The sequence below is a fragment of the Aulostomus chinensis genome, chromosome 18, assembly GCF_037954235.1.
Source record: "Aulostomus chinensis isolate RoL2024-O1b breed Wild chromosome 18, RoL_Achi_v1.0, whole genome shotgun sequence".
NCBI lineage: Eukaryota > Metazoa > Chordata > Actinopteri > Syngnathiformes > Aulostomidae > Aulostomus > Aulostomus chinensis.
Window position 1 is genome coordinate 4,942,501 of NC_141337.1, and position 25,159 is coordinate 4,967,659.

General features: G+C 44.8%; 2 protein-coding genes across 7 annotated transcripts in view; both read right to left on the reverse strand.

Annotated features, from left to right (window-relative positions):
• stard3 (StAR related lipid transfer domain containing 3) overlaps positions 1–858 on the reverse strand; it is a 9,549-nt gene extending 8,691 nt beyond the window's left edge. Inside the window, exon 1 of one of the 3 annotated variants that reach the window (XM_086185509.1) lies at positions 619–858. The gene's annotated coding sequence lies outside the window, so the exon portion shown is untranslated. Of the gene's footprint in view, positions 403–426; positions 561–618 lie in introns of those variants that run through there. The other 2 variants (XM_086185510.1, XM_086185511.1) reach the window with 2 other exon arrangements.
• A 1,385-nt stretch (positions 859–2,243) lies between these two features.
• ppp1r1b (protein phosphatase 1, regulatory (inhibitor) subunit 1B) lies at positions 2,244–24,585 on the reverse strand. Of its 4 annotated transcripts, none has more exons than XM_086185159.1 (5): positions 24,161–24,573; positions 7,766–7,849; positions 7,171–7,246; positions 5,918–6,055; positions 2,244–3,772 (listed from the first exon to the last, which is right to left on the reverse strand). In XM_086185159.1, the coding sequence occupies exons 1-5, from the start codon at positions 24,272–24,274 to the stop codon at positions 3,606–3,608; spliced, it is 579 nt and encodes a 192-aa protein (XP_086041285.1). In that variant the 5' UTR covers positions 24,275–24,573; the 3' UTR covers positions 2,244–3,605. The 4 variants fall into 4 exon arrangements, with proteins under 4 accessions (XP_086041285.1, XP_086041284.1, XP_086041288.1 ...); XM_086185158.1 differs by having other exon boundaries at positions 7,760–7,849; positions 24,161–24,570; XM_086185162.1 differs by lacking the exon at positions 5,918–6,055 and having other exon boundaries at positions 24,161–24,585.
• Positions 24,586–25,159: the final 574 nt, after the last annotated feature.

A 25,159-nucleotide genomic window follows, 5' to 3' on the forward strand; every position in this document is an offset into this window, starting at 1 on the left:
CAACTAGCTCGATCCAGCTGCTCATCTCTACACAACCTAGCCTGCTTACAGAGGACATGAAACAGAGGTGGGAAATCTTTACGTTTCACATCAAATCTTCTCGGGGTGTTTTCAGACCCTCAAATATCCTCCTCAGTTCGCTAGAGCCAACAACAACAACAAAAAAAGCCACCAAACAACAGTCTGACGGAATGCTTAAGTTGCATCTGTCAGAGAGGTTAGCTAGCTAGCTAGCTAGCCAGCTAGCTAACCAGAGTTAAAAAAAAAAAACCCACCAAGACGTAAAAATGTCATCACCAGTATAGTTCATAAACATATAACTGCACCGAGCAAGAACCTATCAGACAAAAATAACCCCACAAACATTAGTTATGTATCCGAAGTGAACTATCCTGGGTGACCATTAGCTTATAGCGGCTAACTTACCTTCTCTCTGTTATTCTCACCCCAAGTTTATCTCTAACACTACGAAGACGAATCAGACAAGTCACGACACAAACACCTACAGAAACTACTAGAATACGGAGCTGTTACATTACTCTCTCACCCCCCCCCCGAAAAAAACAAACAAAACAAGTCAAAAACAAAAACGAAATAAAACTGCAGCTTTTAACTTACTTGATTTACCGCAACATCATCGTCATCATCATCATCATCGCCAGTGTCTTCCGGGGATGACAATCAAAGAGGAAGAAATAAGTCAAGATGATTCCCCCCCTCGCTGCCACATGACACAAGTCACATGACTGTTATCGCGTTGGGTATCTTTTCCACCCATCGGGTGATTGTTCAATCATGTAAATGAACCTGAATCCGAAAGTGTTTGGTAAGTTACGCGTCTGTCTCGATGGCGTTTGTGGCGTTGCTCTTCGTCAATGCGTAATCATGAGTCTTAGCGCTCCCTCCGCTGGTCAAGGTGCGTAACTGCAACTCTTTCAAGCTTCACATTTTTTTTGCGAAAATGTCGCTCAAATACCCAAGTTTCAGTAATTATATAAGTTTTGGGGTTTTTACAACAACAGAATCTCTTATTCACCTGTTTCTCACCTCGTAGTTGTGGATCACATTTGTCGACCTGTCATAGCGCGGCCGTAAAATAAACTTTAATCAGAATCAGAATCAGCTTTATTGGCCAAGTTTGTAACGCAAACAATGACTTTGACTCCGGTTTACTTGGCTCCCTTTGGAAAAAAAAAAAGAAGTTTCCGGTGTCGTCAGAATCAAGAACATGGAGTTTGAGCCCCGAACAAAGTACTGAGCGAAGCAGAGCAGCTTTACAGGGCACTCACGTGTTGGATTCCCCACAGACACTGCAAGAGTTTGAGCTGAACGACTTGGACGTTCAACAGTAGAATAGTGGTGAGCTGCTTGCACTCAATCGCGTGTTTATTGTTGCTGTCATGTCTTCTAACCGAGGACCCATCAAGGGAAAGCCGTCATTAAGTGTTAGGAAACCAGTGACTCACAGGCCTTCTTGGGAATAGAGAGTTATCAGTGTCGCACTTAAATTTTTCCTCAATCATTGTGATCAAATCGGCTCAAAGAAAATTACCGTGTCGTCTTTTTTTGCTTTTCTCAGGATCACCAGCGAGGCGAATTTATTTTTGAGAGAACAAAAGTCCATTTTCGAAACAGTTGATAAAAACATACATCATACATGTATTCTCACTTGACTACAATTTTGTCGGGATAAAGAATTAATTAACTCATCCTTAGAAAAGTGGCTTCGGTTTTCAGAGGATAAGGAGATAATTGAACCTCCCACCACGATAACGTGCTCAGTTATTTCATGTCAAGACAAAATTTAACTCATTCGCAAAAGTTAGAAGCAAGACTGTCCTTGGCTTCCGTTGTTTCTCGACATGCACCATCCTGCATTTGTTAAAAAGGCTTTCCCTAAAAGAGTTGTTGTTGTTTTTGCATTCCTTGTTGGGATAAATAAATGTCAATCACACACACAGACAACAGAGACTCGATTAAAGGGGAAAGGGAGGGAAAAGAGTTTATTTGGATATAATATTGTTGGTCACTTTAAAACAACCACATCACATTTAAAAACAAGTGAATGGAAAAAAAAAGTGAAAGGAAAGACGGATGAGAATAAGATTTCATACACGTGTTCTTGCTTCCATTTGAGCGGGAGAAGAGGGGAGGTGGACGGGGAGCGGAGGAGGGACCTGAGCTGCAGACCGCCTGCTCATCAGTCATTCCACAATTGGGGAAGGTTAGAGGTTTTTTAAAAAAAAAAAAAAAAAAAAAAAGAAAGAAAGAAATAAAAAGCGTCACACTTTTATTTTTCTTTACAACCAACCAGCAGCCCAGGTGATACAAATACACACAACCGTCTTGTTGATCGGATTCTGGAACTTCAGATGAAACTGATGCTTAAAAACTAAAGAGAAAACAGTAAGATTTCACTTAAAATATCCGTCGACTTGTGTGTTCCGAGAAAAGACAGAGACTAAATAAATGAGCATATACAGTGGGACAACCGAGCGTTCGTGCGTCGACCGTTGTGCTCAGACGCGTGGTGGAGGGAGCCAGGGCGGCTGATGGGAGGCTACATGCAGGCTAGTGGACGTGAGGAGTCGAAACAGGAGCTGAGCTACTCACGTTTAGATTAGAAAAATAGCTCTTACGACTGACCGTGACGTCCAAATCACATGTGAGCGATTAAAAAGGTTATAATAGAAAAGTCTTAACGTTACAAACAGGAGCGAATCCCAAACGAGTCGACAACAGCATCGGGGAAGATTCGAAGTGTAATTACTGAGCGTTGAGTGTTGCATGACAGCGATGCTTGGATATTTTTGAACAGATGAGAGGTAGCTTTGCCCTTTAAAGATTCATCCTAAAAAATACTCAAATAACTGCAAAGACTTGGTGTGCTTGTGAATTCAACACAATATAGTAGTTTATTAAGTGACGCTACACAAATATTTGGGGTATTTGTCTACTGAACCGTATGATTAAGTGCACAAACGGGCAGAAAAAAAGGGACACGGGTGGTGTTGATACAATTTTGGACCTTTAAACGGTTAGACTATATCGTGACTGAGATGAAGTAACTTGCCCTTCCTGATGATGTGGAGTTTGGCAGGAGTTTCTCCTTAAACCTGTCATTACTCCTTATTACCACAAGGTGGCAGCATACGCAAGTGTAACTAAAGGACCGTACGTGAAAAGATGCTGCAGATCAGAAAACAATATTTCACACATTTCAAGTAGTTTAGAAAGGATCGTATTAGAGTTGTGCCAAAGAGTGTGTGTTTTATTGTAGATGCCCATTAAGGAGGACTGGCTTCACGGGGTGTCAGGTCATGTGACCTTGACCCCTCGCGCTCTCATTAGAAGGACATTAGGGCCAAAGTTGGCATCTGCTCTGTCAGTGGATCCTTCCTCACCTCCTCATAAGACAAACTCTGTCCCCTCTTATATACACGAGACCATGTTCATTCTCTCACACACTTTCATCTCTCATCCTCACTCTCAGACATCCGCAGAACAGCCGTTTCCCCCCCATCTCTCATCTGAGTTCTTCAAATATGGAACAAATGAAAAAACCCCTCCTCAGATCTTCCCTCCAAACGTGTAACCCCACTCTCTCAGTTACTCCCACGACTGTTCTCCTCTGTCGTTCTCTTAACTGTGTCCTGCCCCTCCTCCTCCTCCTCCTCCTCCTCCTCCCCCTCTTCGTCCTGTGACCCTTGGATGGTCTCCCTCACAGTGGGAAACGTTGCTGATTGGTCGGTGGTCGCCGTCTCATGGTGATCTGAAGGGACAAAGACTGATGTCAGACGCTGCAGTAAATAAGAGCACCTTGTTTTGCTTTTAGTAGTGTATTTTTTTAAGTATTATATTATCTAAGTGTTACAGCTCAAATTTTCTCTTTGCTAAAATTGCCTCTTTCAATCAACTTTTGTCACACACACACACACACACACACACACACACTATCAGACTCAGCATTAACAGGCAAACGTGGCAGGTTTGTATCGATGCATGCAGACTTGTGGCACAGTGTTGGATGCACGGGGAGCAAGAAATTCTCCAGTAAATCAGACCTGGACTGTCTTGACACGATGAAAGTTGGTTAAAGCATCACTTTGAGTTTATTTGGCAGCAGGAGCGAAACGACTGCGGTTTGTTTTCCAATTCTTCTCGTCAGGCTGATCGAGGAGCAGAAAATGATCTTTTGGGTGAAGGCCGAGTCGAAAAGAAGGAGTGAACTGATGTGATTTTTTTTTCGATACGTTTTACAGTTCTGTTTTGTTTTTTTTTGTTTTTTTAATGAGATGCAGAACAATTTTCAGAAACACTGAGTGAGCTGGTTCATGTTTTTTGGAAAATGTGATACAGCAGTTTGTGGACCTGTCATAAATACATCAGTAGAGTCCACAGCAGGAGTCCAAGTCAGGGGTTTTGTCTTCTTCCTGCTATTGTTCATGCCGAGCCTGAAGCGCGTTGTTCCACCGGAGCAACAGTTGCAATCAAAGAACCCCACGAGGCGTTTTCCGCATCCTGTTTGTATACTTCACTAGAATCACACTCAGAGATTTACAGCGAGCGCCTGTCACCTGGAGTGACGCTGCGGCCATTCTGACCGAGAGGCGGTGATATAATGCAGATTAAAAACCCACCATTTTACTGCAGGAAGGCAAACAAACTTAATAAGGCAGTTTAGATACGAAAGCTCCTTTGCTTGCTTTGAAAATGCTACTGTTCCATACCGAGGTGCAGCTCCTCACGCAGCGCTAAAGCATCGGATGAGTCAGAGAAGAATACAGAGCAGGTTCACAGCCGGCTGCCCTCTCTGCTCTCAACTCCCTCTGGTCTTTGATGTTGGACCTTTACTTGGCTTCACTGCACCCGGTGACGGATTTGGGGTGAGAGACAAAAGAGATAATGTGACACCCAGCCTCACCCGTGCTGCTGCTGCTGCTGCTGCTCAGCCCACAGGGAGCTTCATCTGAGAACTGCAGCAGATCCTTCCTCTGGGTTCCAGTCTAGTTTCAGCAAATGATCTCAGAGCAAATTTCTGGCCACGAACGAAACAAAAGGCAGTCTTTTCTCTCTAGTCTTCCGCTCTGCTCGCATTGACAATGTTTCTTTAAAACTCATTGTTTTTAATGTCTCCACACCTGAGAAGGAAGTGGACTGGAGGTGTTTTGGGGTTTCAAATCCACTGGGACTCAAGTGCGTGCTGAACAGATTTTAGAGGTCAAAGCTCTAAAGATGGAGGTCAGAGGATTAGCATGATCTCCCAGTAACACGATGTGGAAACATCTTCAAATTTGGCACAAACGTCCACTGGAACTTGAGGATGGATTAAAATAATTTGGAGGCCAAAGGTCACTGTGACAGAAGCACATGGCAGAGGCATACAGCAGCGACGTGGTTCCTCTTGTTAGACAGGTTCCGATAGCTCCTGAGAACTATTTTGACCCCTGAAATAGCATAGCAGCTTATATGATACCCAGGGGTGGGTTATGAGCGCCCTCTGATGGGCCATTGAATGTGTCCAAGTTGAATAAAGCAGGATATTAATAAAGAAATAAGATGGAAAGTGTATGTTAAAACTTAAAAAAAAAAAATCCTCAATTTGAGATGTTGAGGTTGGCAAGCTGGCTGCTGCAGGAGGTGAATAATGGAAACATTCTGAAGGCCTGGCTGTTTTTGTTGTATTTATTTAATTCCAGGGCTCCGACCACAACAGGGGGTGGAGCTGTTGATGTCTTTAATAGATTTGAGATCTTTGTTTTTTGATTTTCATCAAGTACAGGGGAGCCGTAAAGTAGAAATTGTGAACAACCCCAACATCAGGATGTTTTTTCCCCTTAAAGAATGGCAACATGAGCGTTGTCTGCCGGCGTGTGTCAGGGGCCCCGGCTGATGCCACAGAGAACCTCCCTCTCACCAGTAACTTTGGAGGGGGATCGGCCGTCTCCCTCCTCTCTCTGCCACTGGTCCTCATCCTCCTCCCCTTCACAAGGGTCTTCCAAAGGAGGGTAGACACCTAGGTTCTGCATATGTGCTTCAGCCATCTTCTGCACAGCTACACACACACACACACACACACACACATAGGGAGACGACCACACAAAGACAGGGACACAAACACAGGGATATGTTGTTTTGGTTTTACCACGCTTCAACACTTTTATAAAGCCTCACTGGGGTTTTTGGAGACGTGCCAGGCAGGCAGGAAGCCAAATAAACACATGCACTGACAGACAGGCAGGCAGGCAACAGCAAAACGCTACCGTACACTCGTTTATACAGTAGAGCTGTTGTCTTCCATCCAACCTGATCTCACCCTGCTCTCCCATCTGTTTATACATTCCCTCATCTTTCCTCGGCGTCCTTCATAATGCTGACTCACGCTCTTCTCCTCTGTGGCTTTACCTCAACTCCTCCTCTCACTTCCTCTGGGTCACCTTGGCCTCTCGCTTTCACGCCCTCAGATGCACGGTCAGGCACCGAGGGAGGGTCACTTCTTCTAGTTTAAGAAAGGTTTACGTAATCAGGAGTTAGCTCTCTTTCGCTTGCTGCATCTGAGGGACGTGTTTCTGATGCAGGAACGAGGCGCCCTGGCTCATCACATCACCGCTGGACATGCACACCAAGAAATATCCAATAAATCAACTCAGCCGACAGAATCGGATGTGATGCATTTCCGCTGCTTTACCGACCACATGCAACAAGCGAGAGGCCACATGCATAATTACATAAAAGATAGTTAATGTATGTGTTTTCTATCATGCCTCATTCATGTGTGCTCCACAGCTGTATACACAACTGACTGTAATCCTGGATCATCCAGACTTTCCGAGACTCACACTCAGTGTCTCACAGCTGTCGCACGCTAATCTCTCTTTTTCTGTCACACACAAATATACACACCCTGCCATTGAGTTTACACTAAGAACCGAGCACACTGAAATGGTCCTATGCATAGCGCACATGCACATGCACAGAGAAAAAAAGAGAAGGTGTTATTGCGTATCCGCCCATCTGTCACATGTATCTCTGCCTTATCTGCTACCATGAAGTGTTGAAAGCAAGGAGCGAAGCACGGTAAAACAAAAAACAAAATAAAGGACTTAAACACAAGGATAAATCACAGCACACACGACCGCAGGCTGTAATGTCATCGCCGCTCGCACTGACCTTTGAGTGATGGAGGCTGATAGACGTTTGTATTGACGCGTTTTGGTTTGAGGACTCCGTTCTCTCCAACAACCCACTGTGAATAAACAGAGAGAGGGATATCAGTTAGGAATGCTGTCAAAAATGCCCCTTAAAAACAGGACATATTCAAGCGTTTGATGCAAAAATGTTCAGTTTTTCTCTAAACTCTATTCTCTCTTTCTTCAGGGCATAAATGCGGTGATTTACCATGCAAGTGTCATTACTCATCCATCCATTATCTCTGCTCAGCTACACAGGGAGCTCAGCTGACATGAGAGCAAGGGGTCACCCTGGACAGGTCACCTGTCAGTCAGAGGTCACACTCATACTCACACCTGTAGAGGCTCCAATCAACCTGCATGTTGTTGGTCGGCGGGGGAAAAAAAACCCACCGTCTCGCCTCGTTACTGCACGCGTTCTGACATGTTAACTTCAAACAACAGATAGGTCAAAAATACAAGAGGTTAAAAATCAAATGAAGAGTCAGAACTCAACTCTGCGTTATTCAAAGTGGCGAAATGATGGCGATGAAATGAGAACGTGTAAAAGAAAAGAGGTTTGACTTCACCTTTACCTGGTGGGAGGTCTGATCATCCTCAGGAGACGTTTGGTCAGCGACTCTGAAAAGCGTGGCAGGTGTGGGCCTCCTGCGCCGGATCTGTGCACAAACACACACAAACAAATGCATAATTAAAGGGTAGGTTATATAATGCACGTACACACACACACTCACACACAAGCACACACACACACACACACACACACACACACACAGACTTATCAATCAAATGGAAAATGTTGACAGTTGTTCCTGGTGGAGGTCGTGCTGGCCCTCATTAGTGCTGCAGCCCGATGGGATGATGGATCAACCCACAGCAAGACCAACGCTCAATAACCACCAGGACAGAGAACGTGGCTTGGTAAGTAGAGAACAGGAAGACTCGTTATGTAACTTTCTGAGCCGGTAGACAGATAGTTGAAGTTATTTGGAGGAAAAATAATTGTAAAACTGATGCTTGCTGCTGGAGTTTCAAGCGTTTTAAAGACGCTAACGCTCATGATCTCCAAAAACCTGGAGTACTCGTCAGGTGGTGTAAACCAGCCAGCTTGAGACAAAAAGAGATGCTTAAAAAAAAAAAAATAAAATCCCCCTAAGCTGCCCTTTTGGTCTTCTCTTTCCAAATTTGTGGACACAGGACTTTGCATCATTTAGTGAAACCCTCAGTTCCTTCTGTGTTATCATCACCTTTGTGCTATTTATTCACTTGATGCTGCTGTAAAGTTCGTCCAGTCTGGACCACTCAGCCCTGAACCCCACTGAACACATTTCCAGAGTTCTCCCCAGAAAAGGTCCTACAGAGGCTGTTTTTGTGAGCACTGGTGCCCTTAAAGGGTCGGTAAGTTCCTGGTCTGGAAAAAAAAAACGAAAAAAGAAACCCACCTTTGTAAAATGACCTGTAGTGACTGCGCTTGATTGCTTGAGTGCAGCGGTCAAATACATCAACACAGACAGACGGAAAAGAGTTTATACTAAATGAGACCGAGTAACGAGCCCAGATCTCCCCTCCACTCTCACGCACCGTTCACTGCATAGCCGACAGCCTGAAAACAAACAAGACTTCAGCTCTGCACTTCACCTCAAGCAGAAGTCCCTGTATACAGTAAACTCTCTGTCCCCTGGCAGAAACACCCGGCTGTGCCCACGCGCCCTCCGGCTCACAACCATCGCCCTCTCAGGACCTTCAGCCGCCAAATATGCTGAGAAAAAAAGACGAGCCACTTCAACAAGCAGAGGATCATAAAATGGTTTTCATCGCGGATTCGTTGTTATGAAATAAAACGATAATGGCTCCTTTTACTGCTTTACATCATTTATTCAGTATTTTCAGGAAAAAAAAACAAAAAACCTCACAGATGAATTGACAGGCTCCATGTTTGCGTGAGAAATGGGTCTTTTGCTGCCGCACTGGTTTCTGTCAATGATGTGGTAGATTTTTCCATGAAAAGTGGTCACAATTGATCCATTGCAAAGAGCACAAAGTCAAGCTGAAGAGAGCCTCTGTTCTCTTTCCACCAGCCACCTTCAGGCAAACATGTACGGAAGCCTGCAGTGGCCATAGAAAGCAAAATTGTAACTTTTTTCCAACAGTTTGATTAATTTTCAGCTAGAAGATTTAACATGTCAACAAGCATTACATCGCAAAAACTTTTTTTTCACCCCCCCCAAAAAAATCTCTATTTTTTTTTTGGCCACTCCAGGCCTCCATACCTGTTTGCTAGTAAAAAGTTTGCTCCTTCACGTGCCACAAATTAATTAACCTGGAGGAACAAGGGCTCCATGAAGAGGGAGGTTTGATGCAGGAAAGATAACGTTCGGGTGAAGTGTCTCTAATTGACTGGATAGTTAATGCAATGTCTTCCAATGAATGTGTGTTACCACTTCGAAAAGACAGAATTTACCCAGAGCTTTGACTCACTTTCCCACAATTCTAAATGATTAATAGTAGCTTACATCCTTGAAGTGCCTCTTGGAAAAAATGTTGGGTATAATGAATTGCACTGGGAAGAAAAAGCAGTGCAGCTAAGGGGACTTGGCAGGTCAAACAAACGAGGTATTGAAAATTGTCCTCGGAGGAGCAGAACAACCTTGGCCGTGACGTGAACCTTTGCGCCGCTGTTTACGGCACATACAGGAGCAGCCTTTGCTACCTCGGCTTTATTTTGAGTAAAACCTCTCGATATGAAGAGGTGTGTTTGTGTTCGGTTTCCTCTCTTCTGTTGAGGGAGGTGTGCGTCATCGGAGTGAGCCGCATGTTGCCAAAGCAGAAGCTTGATGGGCAGCACGGTGGAAATCTGCCACCGTCAAACACAACACACGGTAATCGAGCGTGGATTTGACCCTTATTTATGACGCCAGAGAGACATTTTAATCTCGTCACGCAACTTCCAGCTTTCCTGTCTCCCCTGGATCGCTCACATTATCTGTCTCCCTCTCATTTCCATCTGCTCTCCTTCCTCTATCCTGTTTTCTTCCATCTCCATCTTCATTCCTTGATAGCGACATCCACCTTCCTTTCCTTGTCCTCTCCATCACTTGAATGTGTCGTGACTGAATCGTGTAATTATTCCTGATGTTGACTCTCATTTCCTCACCTCACTTGATCTCTTTCTCCCTCTATTTATTGGCAGAGATCATCCACAGGGCTTCCGCTGCCCCCCTCTGTCTCCCCCCTGGCAAGATGTGGAGGCCCGGGGCTTTATGCCGCTGTTAACCCTGCTGCATACGCCTGCCTGACACCTGCTACCAGCCTTCCAGGGCAGCCTGAGGAGGCTCAAATGGAGGCCCACGAGAGGGAGCAGACACCAGATGTTGTCACAGCCAAGCCCATGTCAGGGTCCAGTGCCATTAAAGCTATTAAACTGGGAAAAACAACTGGATTGTTGCTCTGCTGTTTTCTTTCCTGGTCATTTTCTAGTGGATATGTTAAATTACTCTGGGTTACGTTCGGATTTGTGCTCTTTAGCAGGAAATACTGTCCTGGTTAAGTCCACACAGTCTGTTTTTTTTTTTCATCCATGTCAGACAAATAACATGTACAAATTATACAATATATCATTTTCAGAATGTGCTCAGGCTCGCTGGATCTTTAAGGGGGCGTAATTAATGCAAAACGAATGTAGATATTCATTCAGAACAATGGAGTCCAGGTTCATTGAGTCACACAAAGATGAAAACAGAGACCAGAGATGAAGGCAGGGTAAAATGACTGGCAGGGAAGCCACTGGTCGTAGAGGAGATGCTTTCATTTAGAGGACAATAACTGTGTCCTTGTAAACCATCATATTTTAGGGGAGGACAAAACACTACAAGACTGTTTCTTCCAAATATTTTAATTTGCCCGACCATGAGCATGCATGAACGAGTTCAACAAAAGGCACCAGCTGGTCACGCTCACTCAGGAGTATGCTGAACCAGAAGTGTTCTCGATTGTGTTTTGCTCAAATCAAAGTGTTTGTGGATTATGGAGGATGCAGCTGAACAACTGATGTTTTCTGTTAGTAGTCAGTCTCCATTGGCTACGGTTAAAAAACAAAAAAAAACAAAAACGTGTTTCAACAGAAATTGAAGGACAAATTACAGTTTTTTTGGGGGGGGGGGTGAAGTATCACTTTAAGTCGGGGGTCAGGGTTTGGCTAGTTCCACACCAAATCAGGATGAGGTATGTTGCTAACTACTAAGTGACAGTAAAACGCCCATAAAAACGATCAAATGCAAATGTAGTGCCATGCTGGTTTTCATCTTTGTGCGCCATCAGAGCAGCGTGGTACAGATCAGGAAACGGCGTCACAGCGTTGATCAGTCTCTCCTCCTTCTCTACGGCTTGGAAAACAGCAGAATGCTGTAAGCCATGATGAAGTGCATCTTCCTGTGGGCGTCTTTCAGTCTGAGCTCAGGCTTATGTGATTAGCCGCTGCAGCATGACGTTTGGGTAATAGTGTACAAAGTTGACAGTGATTCATCTTTTGTGGGACTGACAGCTGCGGTGTCCCTTGGGTGCCCAATCCAGGTGGCCTTTGTCATCGTGATGGCATCATGGATGTTTGCAGGGAGGCGGGGTCATGGGCTGTGCGACATCAAAATCCATCAAAATGATTTTGTCAATGATTCTGATCACAAAGCGCTCAATTCATGAGAGGCTCTTAAGGACTAATTTTTTTTAACCCTCAATTTTGTCTTACAGACAGGAAGCACATTCTGGTGGCCCCTTGCTCCTGTCATCAAACGGGCAGCTCTTTACGGGAAATCACCTAGGACATTTTTTTTTTTTTTTTACAAGAGGAATTTTAATGAACAGTAAGTTAATGTAATGTCCTCTGACGTGAAGGGAGCAGAAGTATCATGGAGGTTCTGAGACCTCCCCGGCTTTCAAGCAAAATAGGCTGTTAAGTTAACTAGTTCACATAATAAAAACAATAAAATCATGGTGCAAACACACCTTTAGCAAGCACACACAGGTGTCTCTTTTTGTCTTTCATACAAATGCACACACACAAAGAGATGCCGGCGGTGACGCACTGCTGTATGAACATTGGCAGCTCCAGATGACATAAACACACATAGTCACTCTAGTAATTTTCCAGCTTTAAAACCACCCCACTCGGCCCAAGTTACATAATATCGTATGTGACTTCCTCATTTACGCCAACACTGGGGCACAGCGTGTGAGATTATTCCCGCTACGCATTATCCCCCCGCTCCCTCCCGCCCTCTGCTTCTCTAAACCCCCTGCCAGCAGTCTCTCAAACCCTCTCCTCTGCTGACGGACATTGTTTTGCACCAAGATCAGGCGAGCTGCTCTGCAGCGAGGGGCTCGGAGCCGGCAGCTGCAGAGGCCTGTCAGCAGCTCCAGAGGTGTGCACCTGCTGGCTTTTCAGTGAATGGATCATAATCGAAAAAAAGAGCTAAATAAGGGAATCTAAAGATGATGAGAGGATAAGAATAATGTGTTGACTCCTCTGAAATTGAGCGGGGGTACGAGGGGTTGGACTGATGGAACAAAATTGGTTAAACACATTTGTATATAATTCAATGAGAGCTCAACTGAAGAGGGCAGCATGGCTCAGAGGTAGAGTGGCCATCTAGAAACCGAAGGGTCGCTGGTGTGATCGTCACTTCCCCCGGTGACCATGTCCAAGTGTCTTTGAGGAAGATACCGAACCCCTAATTGCTCCTGAAGTCCCTGAGACAGACCAGCAATCCTTCCAGGGTGACACCTCATATCAGAGTCAACAGGAAATACATTCAAGGACCACCAAGATTTGCAAAGATCTATGTGCTGCATATATGCGGTGGATTTTGGAGCAACCGTATTAACAGTATACTAGCATACGCAACTGTGTGCTAACAAAAGCTAACAGGCTAATTGTCTCTGTATTGCTCCATGAACATACTAAGTGCACAGAGTTGGATTGCAAAAGACACCGAGTGTGCCTCTCACCCATGGGTGAAAGGCCACCCTGTTTGCCTGCCGTCTCACAGGCAGAATTTCCATCCATCTGCAAACAAATGCCATACTTCGCATGAAACAGCAGGGGGCATCATCCATGTATTATACAGACTGAGAGACGCCACACAAAAGTGTCTTGACCCAAGGCGTGAAGTCTTCCTCCTGCCTATTCCAAGTTCAGTAATTGTCAAAAGTATGCTGAAAAAGTTCGTTTTGTTGATTTCAGAGGAGCTATGGACAGCGTGCTAGCAAAACCAAGCTGAGGGGCTCTGAGTAAAGTAGCAGCCTGTTGATATCGCGATGGTTTCCCATGTTTCCATGGTTCCACGTGATTGGCAGTGGCACAAACAGACAAAATTAGTCGCTAAGTACGTGGTGTTTGTAGGTGTTTATCCAATGTGATTCCCGCTGTCGGACACTAGGGGGCATAATACATAACTCAAGACACCAGGAAAATCTATGTGGAAGCAAGTCATCAAGGATGTTTTAACATTCATCCGCAGAGAGGCTGGGATTTCTCATTGCTACTCTTCAAGTTGGCGGTTCAAGCGGCTAATTGAGTTTTGAATTTTCAGGATTTAGGTGAGGTGACTGAACTTCCTCCTTTGCTTCTTTGCATACAGTATATGCTGATGACATCTTGAAGCCTCTGTAAAGCCGTTTGGAATGGAGCCACATCAATGACAATCTTTTTAGCACCTTTTTTTTTTTGTTGATTAATGTCAACTTTAATAAAGTGGAAGTGGTTGGGTGGCAGGAAATGACTGAAATTTAAAACTCCACGCATGGGGGTGCATGAGTCATTGGTAAATGTTGTGTGTGTGTGTGTGTGCGTGTGTGCGTGTGTGTGTGTGTGTGTGTGTGTGTGTGTGTGTGTGTGTGTGTGTGTGTGTGTGTGTGTGGTTCAGTCTTGTGTAGCAGCCGGTGACGGTAGCAGCTTGGGTGCAGATTGGCTGATATGGGTCTGCTCCCCAGAGGCCCTCCTCTAAGCTGGTTCTCTCACCAGGCCTATAAAAAGCAGCAGCACTAGGACGACATAAACTAGATCGGAAGGGTCTCAGGAGCTTTGAGGGATGAGACAGAGACCCTGCACATCCAGCGCTTACAGTCAAGCATTTTGAGGGGAATCAACTGTGCAGATGTAAGCAAGAAACACACATCAGAGCTTCATCACCATCAGCTTCAAACCCCGAGTCCAATAATAATCCATTACACAGACCAACAGTGTGTCCCCTCCATGGAGGCGGGAGCATCCCTCAGGTCCATATGAAACTTCCCAACCTCTCATGGCCCGGTTGCAGCCCAGCTCCGGATGGATAGATATGGATTTGTTCAGGATTGATTTACGTTTTGCAGTTATGGCATCTGCCCAGCGGCTCATGCAGCTACATCATTCAGAAATAAGGACGTGTGTATGTGCATGTAACATACAATCCTGGCTCAGGCCGATCTCAGAAAACACCTGACTGACCGTGACTTCTCAACACAACATTGCTCTGAGATACTGCGGAAAAAGAAAGGCGGTTGGGAAAGTGGATGAGTCCGATAAAGACCAAGAGGCAAGTGTTAGATTTGGTTCTAGCCACAACTTTTTCCAAATCTTGTCCACCCCCCAGCATACTCTCCTTCCTGGTTAGAAACAGCTTGTTTCACAACTTTGACTCAGGTGTCATCCTAACCTTGACCTGTGACCTCTGCCATATTGACAGAGGATAAAAAAGGCAACAATGACAAGCTGTTGTTAATGAATAAAGATACATTTCTAAACTTCAAACCTTTGAACTCCCACCGAATGTTACATTGTTGAACCAGGGGAAGGTGTGCGCTCACGGTGAACACCCAGTACACAAGAGAGAGAAGACTTATTGAGAGAAAACATCATTTTGACAGGAAGACCTCTATTGAATACCAATCTGTTTCTCTTGAAGACATTTACCACCGCTCTGTCCCTCTCGCTGTGGGAGGCTGCAGATTTATTTCTCTGCTGCCGTGATCTTCAGCCGCTCTGAACTCTGCAGAGCAACTCAATTACACCGAGTCATCGTGACGACTTCTTCCTCCGAGCCCCCCCCGCCCCCCCGGTGAGCCTTTTAAAATGAGGTAGCTGACCCCATGTGGTGCTCTAAGTGCAACCCTCCAATGAGCTCACCTACACAACCGTGTGAAAAAAAAAAAAAATTATCCTTGTGTTTCTGCTCGATTGAACATGCAAAGTGAAGGCTTCATTTGAAAACACTGCAGGTCTATTAACACGTAGTGTATTTAAATTTGAACAGCTTTAAGAAATGAAAAGGACGCCTGCCACCTGCATCTGACGCTGAGCAGCAGCTTACTCTAGTCTCAGATCAAACACTGTGGTCTGTTTTGTAACTACTGGCGTGCTTGATATGATCTTAGCTGTTGTTTCGTCTGTAACCATATTCCTGTGGCATTGGGGGAATTTTGTTTTTTAGGTTTTGCTCAGGACAAAGCTTCCTGACAAAGCTGGCAGACAAAACGTTTCCATAAGCGTGACTCACACACGACGAAAGGCCGAGGATTAGAGTTATATCATGTAACAAAACAGCTCTGGCAGATAAATTCAAGCTCTATGTCAACGCGTAGCGACAGCGCTGCTCCGACAAGGCTTCACTGAGTCGTTTGTTGAGTTTCCAGCTCTTTAAAAGAGGGTCAAGGACATCGCTACGCTAATTACAACCCTAACTGTGGCTCAGAGAGGTCCGGCGTTTGTCAGATGCGCATCGTGTCCTCATTTTTTATTCAAATGAACAGTATCACTGAATTCCCATTATGTCTGAGAGGCTGCTGCATGTTGCTTCCCAACATTCACATAACACTTCAGTGGTAACCTTCGGCCTTACTAATGGCTAAATGAATAAACAGATGGGCTGGAGATAGCATCTGGAGGGGCTCTCCAATGACCCCCAAACAGGAAGTGTACGCTGCACCCACTGGCACAATGATATCATACTCATACAAGCACCCTCCTTCTCCTCCACTGAATCACACACCCCCCCACCCCCAGCATTGATGTAATTAGCTGCAGTTTGGCCTCATCTACCAGAGACTGGTAGGAGGAAAGGTTCACTATCACAACACAATCTATAGTCATGTGCAAAATGACTGATGATTGACAGGAAGCCACCTGCTAGGGTGGAGCAGCGTTCAGGGCGAGGCGACAACAGGGGAGATGCCAATCAAAGTTTTCACAGAGACAGAAGCAAGACTCCCAACCTGCAACCATGCAGATAATTCTGCTTATCTGGTTCTGTTGCTCTAGAGCGGCTTTGCATTGTACACCTGATGAACAGCTGCTCCAGAGGCTCTGTTCCAGGTACAAACAGAGGACAGAGTAGCCATAGTTACTCATCTGCAATGCTGCGCGCACCCAAAGGTGATACATGCAAAAAGGATGAAGGTTGCCACGCAGCTCAAAGGTCACTGCTCAGATGCTGGAGGGGTGAATACACTCACAGGTGTAAAATTGGATGCATGTCTTCTCACTTTCACTATAGACGTTACAAACCTCCTCATTTTCGTTCTTCACTTCAGTGCACATGACATCAAGTTATAACCCTCTGCATATTTTCCTTCGTTCCTCCAAAGTGTGTCTCCAGGGGGGAAGGTTCCAGGAGTACAAAATAAACCAGAACTCCCATTTCATGTAACCATGTAAGTACCTCCAGTACTTCACCTGAAAAGGCCTTTCAAGTACTCACATAAATGTTGAATACTGAATGCGTTGCATGTTGATAGATATTGTTGCTGTTGAATTATTTGTTGTGGTCAATTGTGGTTAAATTATATTAAGGAAAAAAAAAACTGCCACTTGATGGCAGCGCCTGCGGCCAATCAAACTTGAAGCATTTTGTCATCCTTCCTAAGGCTTTCCTACAGTTTCAACCCTCGATTGTGTTGCACGTCGCTTTGGACAAAAGTGTCTGCCAAATGAAATTGTAGATTGTAGATAAAAACCCGTCTTGAGCTCAACTCCTGCATTACTTCTTTGTAATTCCGGAATGCAGAAAGAGCACGCCATGTGTATTTAGCTTGAAGATAGTGGTGACCGATAGCTAACAACAGCGAGACTGTAACAAAAACATCAGTTTAGTGCCAAGCACATCGTTTGGGATGATCCACATTTTCTTTATCCAGCCATCCACACTTGGAGCTGACAACAAACTTTAACACTTCCGGTTCAGCGCTGCCACGGATGAGGCGAGACACAACAACACGAAACTGAAAGTGTTTTCAGTTTCAAATCAAGTAAAAGTGTTGCTGGAAAACAACAAACTTTGATAAAGCAAAGAAGATTTTGGAGAAGATGTTTTTGGAGAGTTTAACTCGTCTTAGCCATGCTATTCGCTTCAAGCTAAATACACGCGTCTGGCTCTGACAGTAAGGAGGAAGTGATGCAGAGAGGAAAGAATGTCTTTGGGTGATCAAGACACATGCTTGTGAGGCAAAATACACTTTTTGGGCGAAGTATACCTGTAAACTTATCATATTATTAGATAAATTCCAAAAAATAGTATTGCATTCCACTTCAACCAGTGGTGTGAGGGATATTTGCTTCTATTTTGTTTCTATTTCCTTCAAAACACGCCAGAGTTGACCCGGTGTACCCTTGTGCAGGCATGCGGACAAACATTTTTCTAAAATGTCCTAACCACAGCGAGGAAAATTAGAGATTACAACAGGCACAGCAGCAATAACATAATGCCATGTCTTCTCTGTGTTGATGAAACAGGGATCAAGACCAATCCCATTTGTTTTGAATCACGCCTCAGCACTCCTCTCAATATGCCTACATGATTCTGACCATCCTGCGACTCGTCAGCGAGACAATGGGACTTAAACCAACCTGGGAGTGAAATCGGGGGTGAGGAGGGAACATGAGGTTGGTCACACTGACTTTTGGTGCAACAAACACTTTAAGGTTTATTGACATTCAGGGCCAAATCAGCTGCATATCCCTTTCCGCTTGTATCCCCCACCCCCCATATTTATCCCCATGATGCCCCTTTAATCCCACTCATCACAGATATGGCTGTTGTTTTTGTTTTTATATCAAGATGAAGTGCTTCAAATACATGTTTAGATTGAACAAACATGACTGAATGCGTTTGAGGGCGGAGCATCGCCTCGCAATTTGGTTTGATTAACAACAATCCCTGAAGCGACAAGGGAGTGATTGAGTTGCATAATGACACCAACAGAGGATTTGTTGACCATAACTCTGGAAGGTTAGAGGTGTGTGTTGCAGCATTAAAGGCTTCTATCAGGTGATCATCTGTGTGTGTGTGTGTGTGTGTGTGTGTGTGTGTGTGTGTGTGCCCCTGAGGAGCAGCAGGCATTATTTCAGCTCCCTGTGTACAGTGTCATCAGGTGCAAATCACTCCACCCATGTTCAATATTTATGTTTTTTAGCTGTTTGCACATTACACATTCATGCAGACAAAACCCAGCAGAAAATGACACTGAACACTAAATCATCGTGGGGAAAGGACATGACTTTATATTAAATAACAGGCAAATATAAACCAGGAACATGTTGATCTTGGTCTCCTTACAAAGGCTGGACTGTCAAAAATACAGAAACAAACACTGACGTAAACTACGCAAGACAGAAATCTATTGACAGCATCCAAAATGTAATAACACAAAAAAAATAAAGTTGCTTCCAATTCTGCTTCTAAAAACATCAACAGTTGTGAAAAGAACATCAAAATTAATAGTCGTAAAGGACCACGTCATTGGGTAACCTGAGTCAGTGACATTCCTGACAGTCCACATGGAGGGAAAGATCATCGCACCCTCTTGCCCAGTCCCAGCAGGCTTTGTGCCATCCAACATGATGTTCTTTCTGGGAGAGCATGTTGACAGTCCCCCACACTGCCAGTGTTTACCTACAAACACTCTCTGCATTCAAAGGTCACTGGTTGACGTTTAACCCAGAGATTGAGAAGGGGGGAGTTTGAGGAGGGGAGGGCGGTGAAGGATAAATGCTGGGTGGGGAAGGAAACCCTAAATCTCACTCCAGAACTTCTTTAACGTTCCCTTTCATGTTCATGTTTAAGATCCAGAGCTCCTCAGGTTCAGGTGGGTGAGGAGAAAGATGAATCAGGGATGGAGCATCTGCATTATGACCCTAATCTCTGTCCAAGATGTACTAGACCGTGCATCACTTGCTAATAGCAGAGGACTGCTGTGCGTGTATGTGTGTGTGTGTGTGTGTGTAGGAGTGTATGGTGAAAGGAGATGGTAAACACAGCCGTGCGCTGTCTTTGAAAACACAGAGTAATTTTGGACAACAGAGACGTTCCTCCTTACCTCTCAAGGTGAAGATTGCTAGCGGATGTTGTTAATTCTCATATTACAGGAGGACGGCAGAAAACAAGCTCAGGTGTAAGTACAGAGCACTCAAGAGAGTCTAAGCCTCCGCCAAAGTCAACTGTGGGCCCCTGGTACTCGGGTGTAGCTGGTAAGGAGAGGGGGAGGGAGGTGAGACTTGATAATATTTGGATTTTGCATGAAGGAGCAGACTAATGCTGTGCTGTGATGCAAATATCATTACCTGCATCCACTATCATTCCCGCATACTTTACAACATATTACGTTGCTGTCCATCCCGTGAGGACAACACTGCGGAATTTTGACGTAAATCAAATGATGCATTCAGGCTACAGTAGGCTTGCTTTCCTCAGCCCCTGAGTGACGCCATGGATTAAACGGAGGTTGTAGATGTCGACGGGCTGGAATGAAAATTGTGACGTTGGGAAAAGATACAACCATTTGGAGTCCACTTACAACAGTTTCTTCTTCTATGGTGAAATATCAGAATTGGCCACCCTCCCACGGTAAACAACGGCTAATGAAAACTCAGTGTTCACCGTAGCACATCACCAAATTCTTCAGGGGTTTCTGACCAAATTCTAGACCTCGTTGACCCACGAATACACAAGTGTAAAAAATAAAGTAATTTCCCTGTGCCACCAGGCGGCGCTATGACTAATCCACCACAAAGTTTAAACGATTCTCCCTTGGCCCATACTGCACTCGTCCACTGTGTTTGGTGATAATCACCCACATAGTTTTTGCATAATCACTCAGACAAAAGCACCACAAACATGGCTGCAGGCAATCAAAAGGGCTGTTTTGAAAACTATGGATTATTGTGCAGAGATTCCATTCCAAAACTTCCTTCTCCCAAAAGTCCTCCATGTGCCGGGTTGGTGATAGAAGATGCAAGTGATAAATGCTTGATTATATTAAAACATGACATATTTGCTTGGCTTAATACTATCACTGTTTGTTCGGACAAATTAGGCCTCCATGTGTAGACGGCCTTAAGAGAAAAGGAGGTATTGGATTATTCTGCTTTTTGGACACGCGTAGCTGGCGGCTCTTCAGAAGGTTCAGTTTTTCCCAGGGTGGAAGGTGGAGCTGCATCTCTCACATTAAGTGCCTTCACACATCCACAAACAGCTCCAATGCAAACAACCTATCCAGACAAACAGAGCTGTCCATTAAAGTTGACCTTTTAGATGCCAACTGTGGGGGAGTTTGGGTGACAACGTTTTTCAGATCGTCTCCGTGGTAACAAGGCAGCTCAGTCGATAGCGGTTTTGGGATAGAAATGCCATCGGGAAGACCACTGATGAGTTGCGGTTGCGTAACAGGTTAGGAAGAATGGTACGGTCATTGGAACTCATTAGCAAAGACAAACTTACGAGCAATTGCTTTGGGAGGGGAAGGCAGTGAAATGTTACTCTTGCCCACCCACACATCCCTGGAGACGCCAATCAGCTCGGGGTAAACGCTATCTGCTCTTAAACACACGTAAACACATCCTCTCTTCAACGCCCCTCTGGTTTCCCATGGCGCATTTGTGTCTTTGTTGAAACAATGTGTAATCATCCACCTGCGCACGCACGCGCACCCACACACACCCACACACACACACACACACACACACACACACACACACACACACACACACACACACACAATCACAAGCGAACTTCTCCATTCATCATGAAACCTTGTGCTTGTACTCCTTATACTTAAGCAGGTACCTTGAAGCACCACCAACCTACTGTGTCTGGAGGTCTGATGGCTGAGAACCAGGCTAAATATAGCTGCTTGACCAGAAGGTGATTGAGCAACAAGGCCCACCCCAAAACAGAAGGACCTTTTTTTTCCAATTTCTTTTTTTTAAAAGGGGCTGCTCACATATGGTTGTTTGACATCCTGTGGTTTCTTGGAAGAGACGATAGCGATCAGAGCGTGGTGACATGGCACCGGTGATAGAGAGCGTACGACAGGCAGGAGGGGAAGAAGAAGAAGAGAGAGTGAGCGACAGAGAGAGAGAGAGAGAGAGAGAGAGAGAGTGTGTCTATTTGGAAATGTGAGCAGAGGTCTTGTGAAGCATTGCACAAGTTTTCCACTTTAGATAAGGTTTCATTTGGTCTTTGAATCGGTCTCAGATGAGAACATGAGACGAACCGGGTCATTATTTTGACAGTGAAGGATTATTTGGTTGAAGCTGGTGGAGTAGAGGAACGTTGTCAGACGTGATTCAAGAATCACGTTTTAAAAATGCCCTTGTCTGACTGTCTTTGCTGTTATTGGCTATTTTCATACAGGCTGCAATCATCTGACTCTTGGCCTTATTCTGAATGAGACAAATATTTCAATTAAGGGGTTTACCTGAGTGAATACTCCTCTCAGTTCCTGCTTACAAGCTAAAAAATTTAAAAAAAAGAAGCACCCGAGAAGCTCAACCACATTACATTGCTATGACAGAGTTTCCTTCCTTGAACTTGATCTGAAACCGTTTCTATCATGTCATGCATTCGAAGTGTTTTCCATTTAAGAAGCTGCTCCATGTGTTGTAATCAGTTTGCCTTCTGTATGTTTTGCAAAAATGCTGCAAAACCAAAAAGTTGTACAACCATTACGCTGCATTAATGTAAATATTGCACTTAAGTACCGCAGCTGCAACAGGAAATACTCTGTCTTAATCCCATTATCGCTTACTCAGACGATGCCTTTACTCCGGCTGTGGAAAATCAGAATATTTTCATCTAAGTAAACACAGCTACTGGGGGAAGGTTTAAGGAGGCGATGAGAGCACAATCACAGTCTCTTCAGTCCATCAAAAGCCTCTTCTATGCTGTTAAACAAGGACAGCCACTGAGGGATCTGACTCCAGACAGGTGATGACTTGAGTGTATTTCTCTCTCTCTCTGCTCTCCTTCATATAGCACATCTCTCTTGTGCTTTCCAAACCCATCGCTCCTAAAACTCTCAGGAAGGATGAGCCACTGGCCTCGATCTACCTCATTTGGCCCACTTATCCCAGCTCTAAAATAAGAGCCAGCAACACCAAGGTTGAGCTGAAATGGCATTTCAAGAGTGTCAGACTGCTGTATTGTGATGTACCTGAGTAAAAGCAGATAGAAAGGCGGGAGGGATTTGATTGGGACACTGAAAAGTGGGTGTATCCAGAGGGTGTCAAAAATTGAGGGGTTAGGGGGGAGAGAGATGAAGCCAAACTTGTGCTCCCTATATTTGCTGAAGCCATAAAACACCGCTTCATAATCTGGAACTGTCACAACTGTCCCACTTCCCTCAAACGTGAATAAATTCAAGCCAGTGCGCCTGTAGCTACGACTGTATTCAGGGCGAAGAATGTAGGGTTTGAGGTGACGATCAGTCAAAGACACCTACGCGTTATTGTTGCTAACAGGCTAACGAGCGTATCTTAGCTCATAGACACATCCCACTAACAGCTGAAGACTGATTGACATGCGGGTAACACTTTATATTAAAGTGCTTGCTATGAGCATGAATTAAAAGCCCTTGTGAGCAATACTATCACTTTATTACCCTTAATAAGGCATTATTATTGCTTTATTACCCTAAATAATGTATTATTATCACTTTATTAATCTAAATAGGGTGATATCATCACTTCAGTCACCTTCATAAAGCATCATGCTCCTTTAGATCCAGTCGCTGCAACAAGCTTATTCAACTGCTGAAACATGCCTGATAAAATGTCATCGTCTAAATAAAGTCACCAGTCAATCGGCAGTCACGCTTATGTAGGCTAACTAACATGTAATAAGCAGCTTATAAGCGTGCATAGGGGCCCTACTACCCATCAACTGATGCTTGTTAGATGCACCTTCCTGTAAAGTGTAACTGATGAGTGGATGTCACGAAGCCACTGGGAGAAATTAGTTGGTTTATGCTTACATAGGCACGTGTCATATTTTGTTTTACAGGAAGAAAGTCAATACAACAATACAAAAAAAGGGATTTTTTTTTGGGGGGGGGGGGGCGGCAGCGGAGTAATCTTTGGTTTCTGTCAATAAGACGGTGAGCAAACTGACGAAGGACCTGAACTAAAAATTCAAGACCACGCTGAGTCAGTCACAACACGGCAAAATGAGACTGAGGGACGGAACCAACCGCAGGTCGCTCACATGCAGAGAGAAAGACGGGCAGTCAAAGGCAAAAAAAAAAAAAAAAAGACTAATTATTAACAGTGGCGGGGACAGGACTGACAAAATGTCAAGGGCGCGACTGCTACTGAAGAGTGAGGTGGCTTCATAGTGAAGATAGCGGCTGACATGTCAGTGTCACATTGTGAAGCAGGTCAAGATGAGATGGGACAATAATCTCATGAGGAAACAGAAAGAGGAAAATGTCATCACGATTTCTTAACAGTGGGGCAAGAATGAAACAAAGCAGGGAGAAAAGATGATGCAGAGTTATTTTGAACTCGATTCAGCTGATGTGTAGTTGCTTCCCTTGCCGCGCGCGGATCACTGGGTTAGTCAGTGAGAAATCTTCCCTTTAAACAGTAAAAATTTAAGTCAGACAAGTCAGTGCTGAAAACTGAATCCCTAGAGTGACTTCTCTCAGTGCCTCCTTAAGTGCCTGCTCACCATCTCCACTTGCCGGGGGTCCAGGTTGGTGGGTGCAGAGGCCGGAACAGCAAATTGGATCTTCTTCCTCTCCTTGGGCTCCCCCTCGACCTCAGTCGACACGGAGGGCTCCATGGCTCTGGAACCTGGGGGTCTGACTCCCAGTGGAAAGGTCACTGCCAAAGATCACTAGAACCTCCGTGGAGGAACCTTCCACTCCTGCAGACTTGTCTTCCCTCTCCTATCTGACTCACTCCTCTTCTCTTTGAGGATAAAAAACCCCAACAAACTCCCTTTTTCACCTGCAGTTCTCTTTCCCCCTCCACCAGTTGCTGATATTCTCCTCTCTAGCTCTAACCCCCCCTCCCTCACAACCTGTGCAGCAGCAGTGAATGAGGCGAGTCCTTAGATCTGGCTGTGAGGGAGAGAAGTGAGCGGGTAGTGGGGGTTGGTTAAGGGGAGGAGTCAATGGCCAAAGTGAGGTGGAGATATGAAGGGAGAGGGGAGGAGTCAGAGCACATAAAGGGGAGGAGGAAAAGGAGATGTAACAGGGTATGGGGGGCGGGGACTGTGTTTTAGTCTATCTAAGCTGAGGTTTATTTGTAATCAGAGAAAAATAATAATCTCATCACATCAGCTGAGCCTCTTTTGGCCTCTATTTGTGAATGACAGATTTATGCTGAGAGAGGGAGGAGGGGAGGGGAGGAGATAAACAAGAGGAGAGAGATGTGTGGAGGATGTAAAGGGAACGTACATGAAGATCCAGCCAATGCTGACATCACAACTCTCATTGGGCTGTGAGGTGTTACGCCATAGACTGTGTCAAAGAAGTGGACGTAACCTCCAGGTCTTCGAAGTGAAAGTGCCTTGAACTTGCATTCTTTCCAGTGACCAGCAGGGGGGGGACTGCACTGCAGATGAGAGGAACTCATCAGGTTTCTGAGGCTTTTCCCGGGGGCTCAGCTTCTAAAAGGGACAAACCTTAGCGACAAAATTTGAATCACAAGAAGGCCACATAAA

Coding starts and splice junctions, on each gene's coding strand:
- ppp1r1b (XM_086185158.1), bottom strand. CDS start 24,274: ATGGAGCCCTCCGTGTCGACTGAGGTCGAGGGGGAGCCCAAGGAGAGG. Junction 7,247..7,759: donor AGACCTCCCACCAGGTAAAG/GTGAAGTCAAAC, acceptor GTTTATTCACAG/TGGGTTGTTGGAGAGAACGG. Junction 3,773..5,917: donor ATCCCCCTCCAAAGTTACTG/GTGAGAGGGAGG, acceptor TTGTCCCTTCAG/ATCACCATGAGACGGCGACC.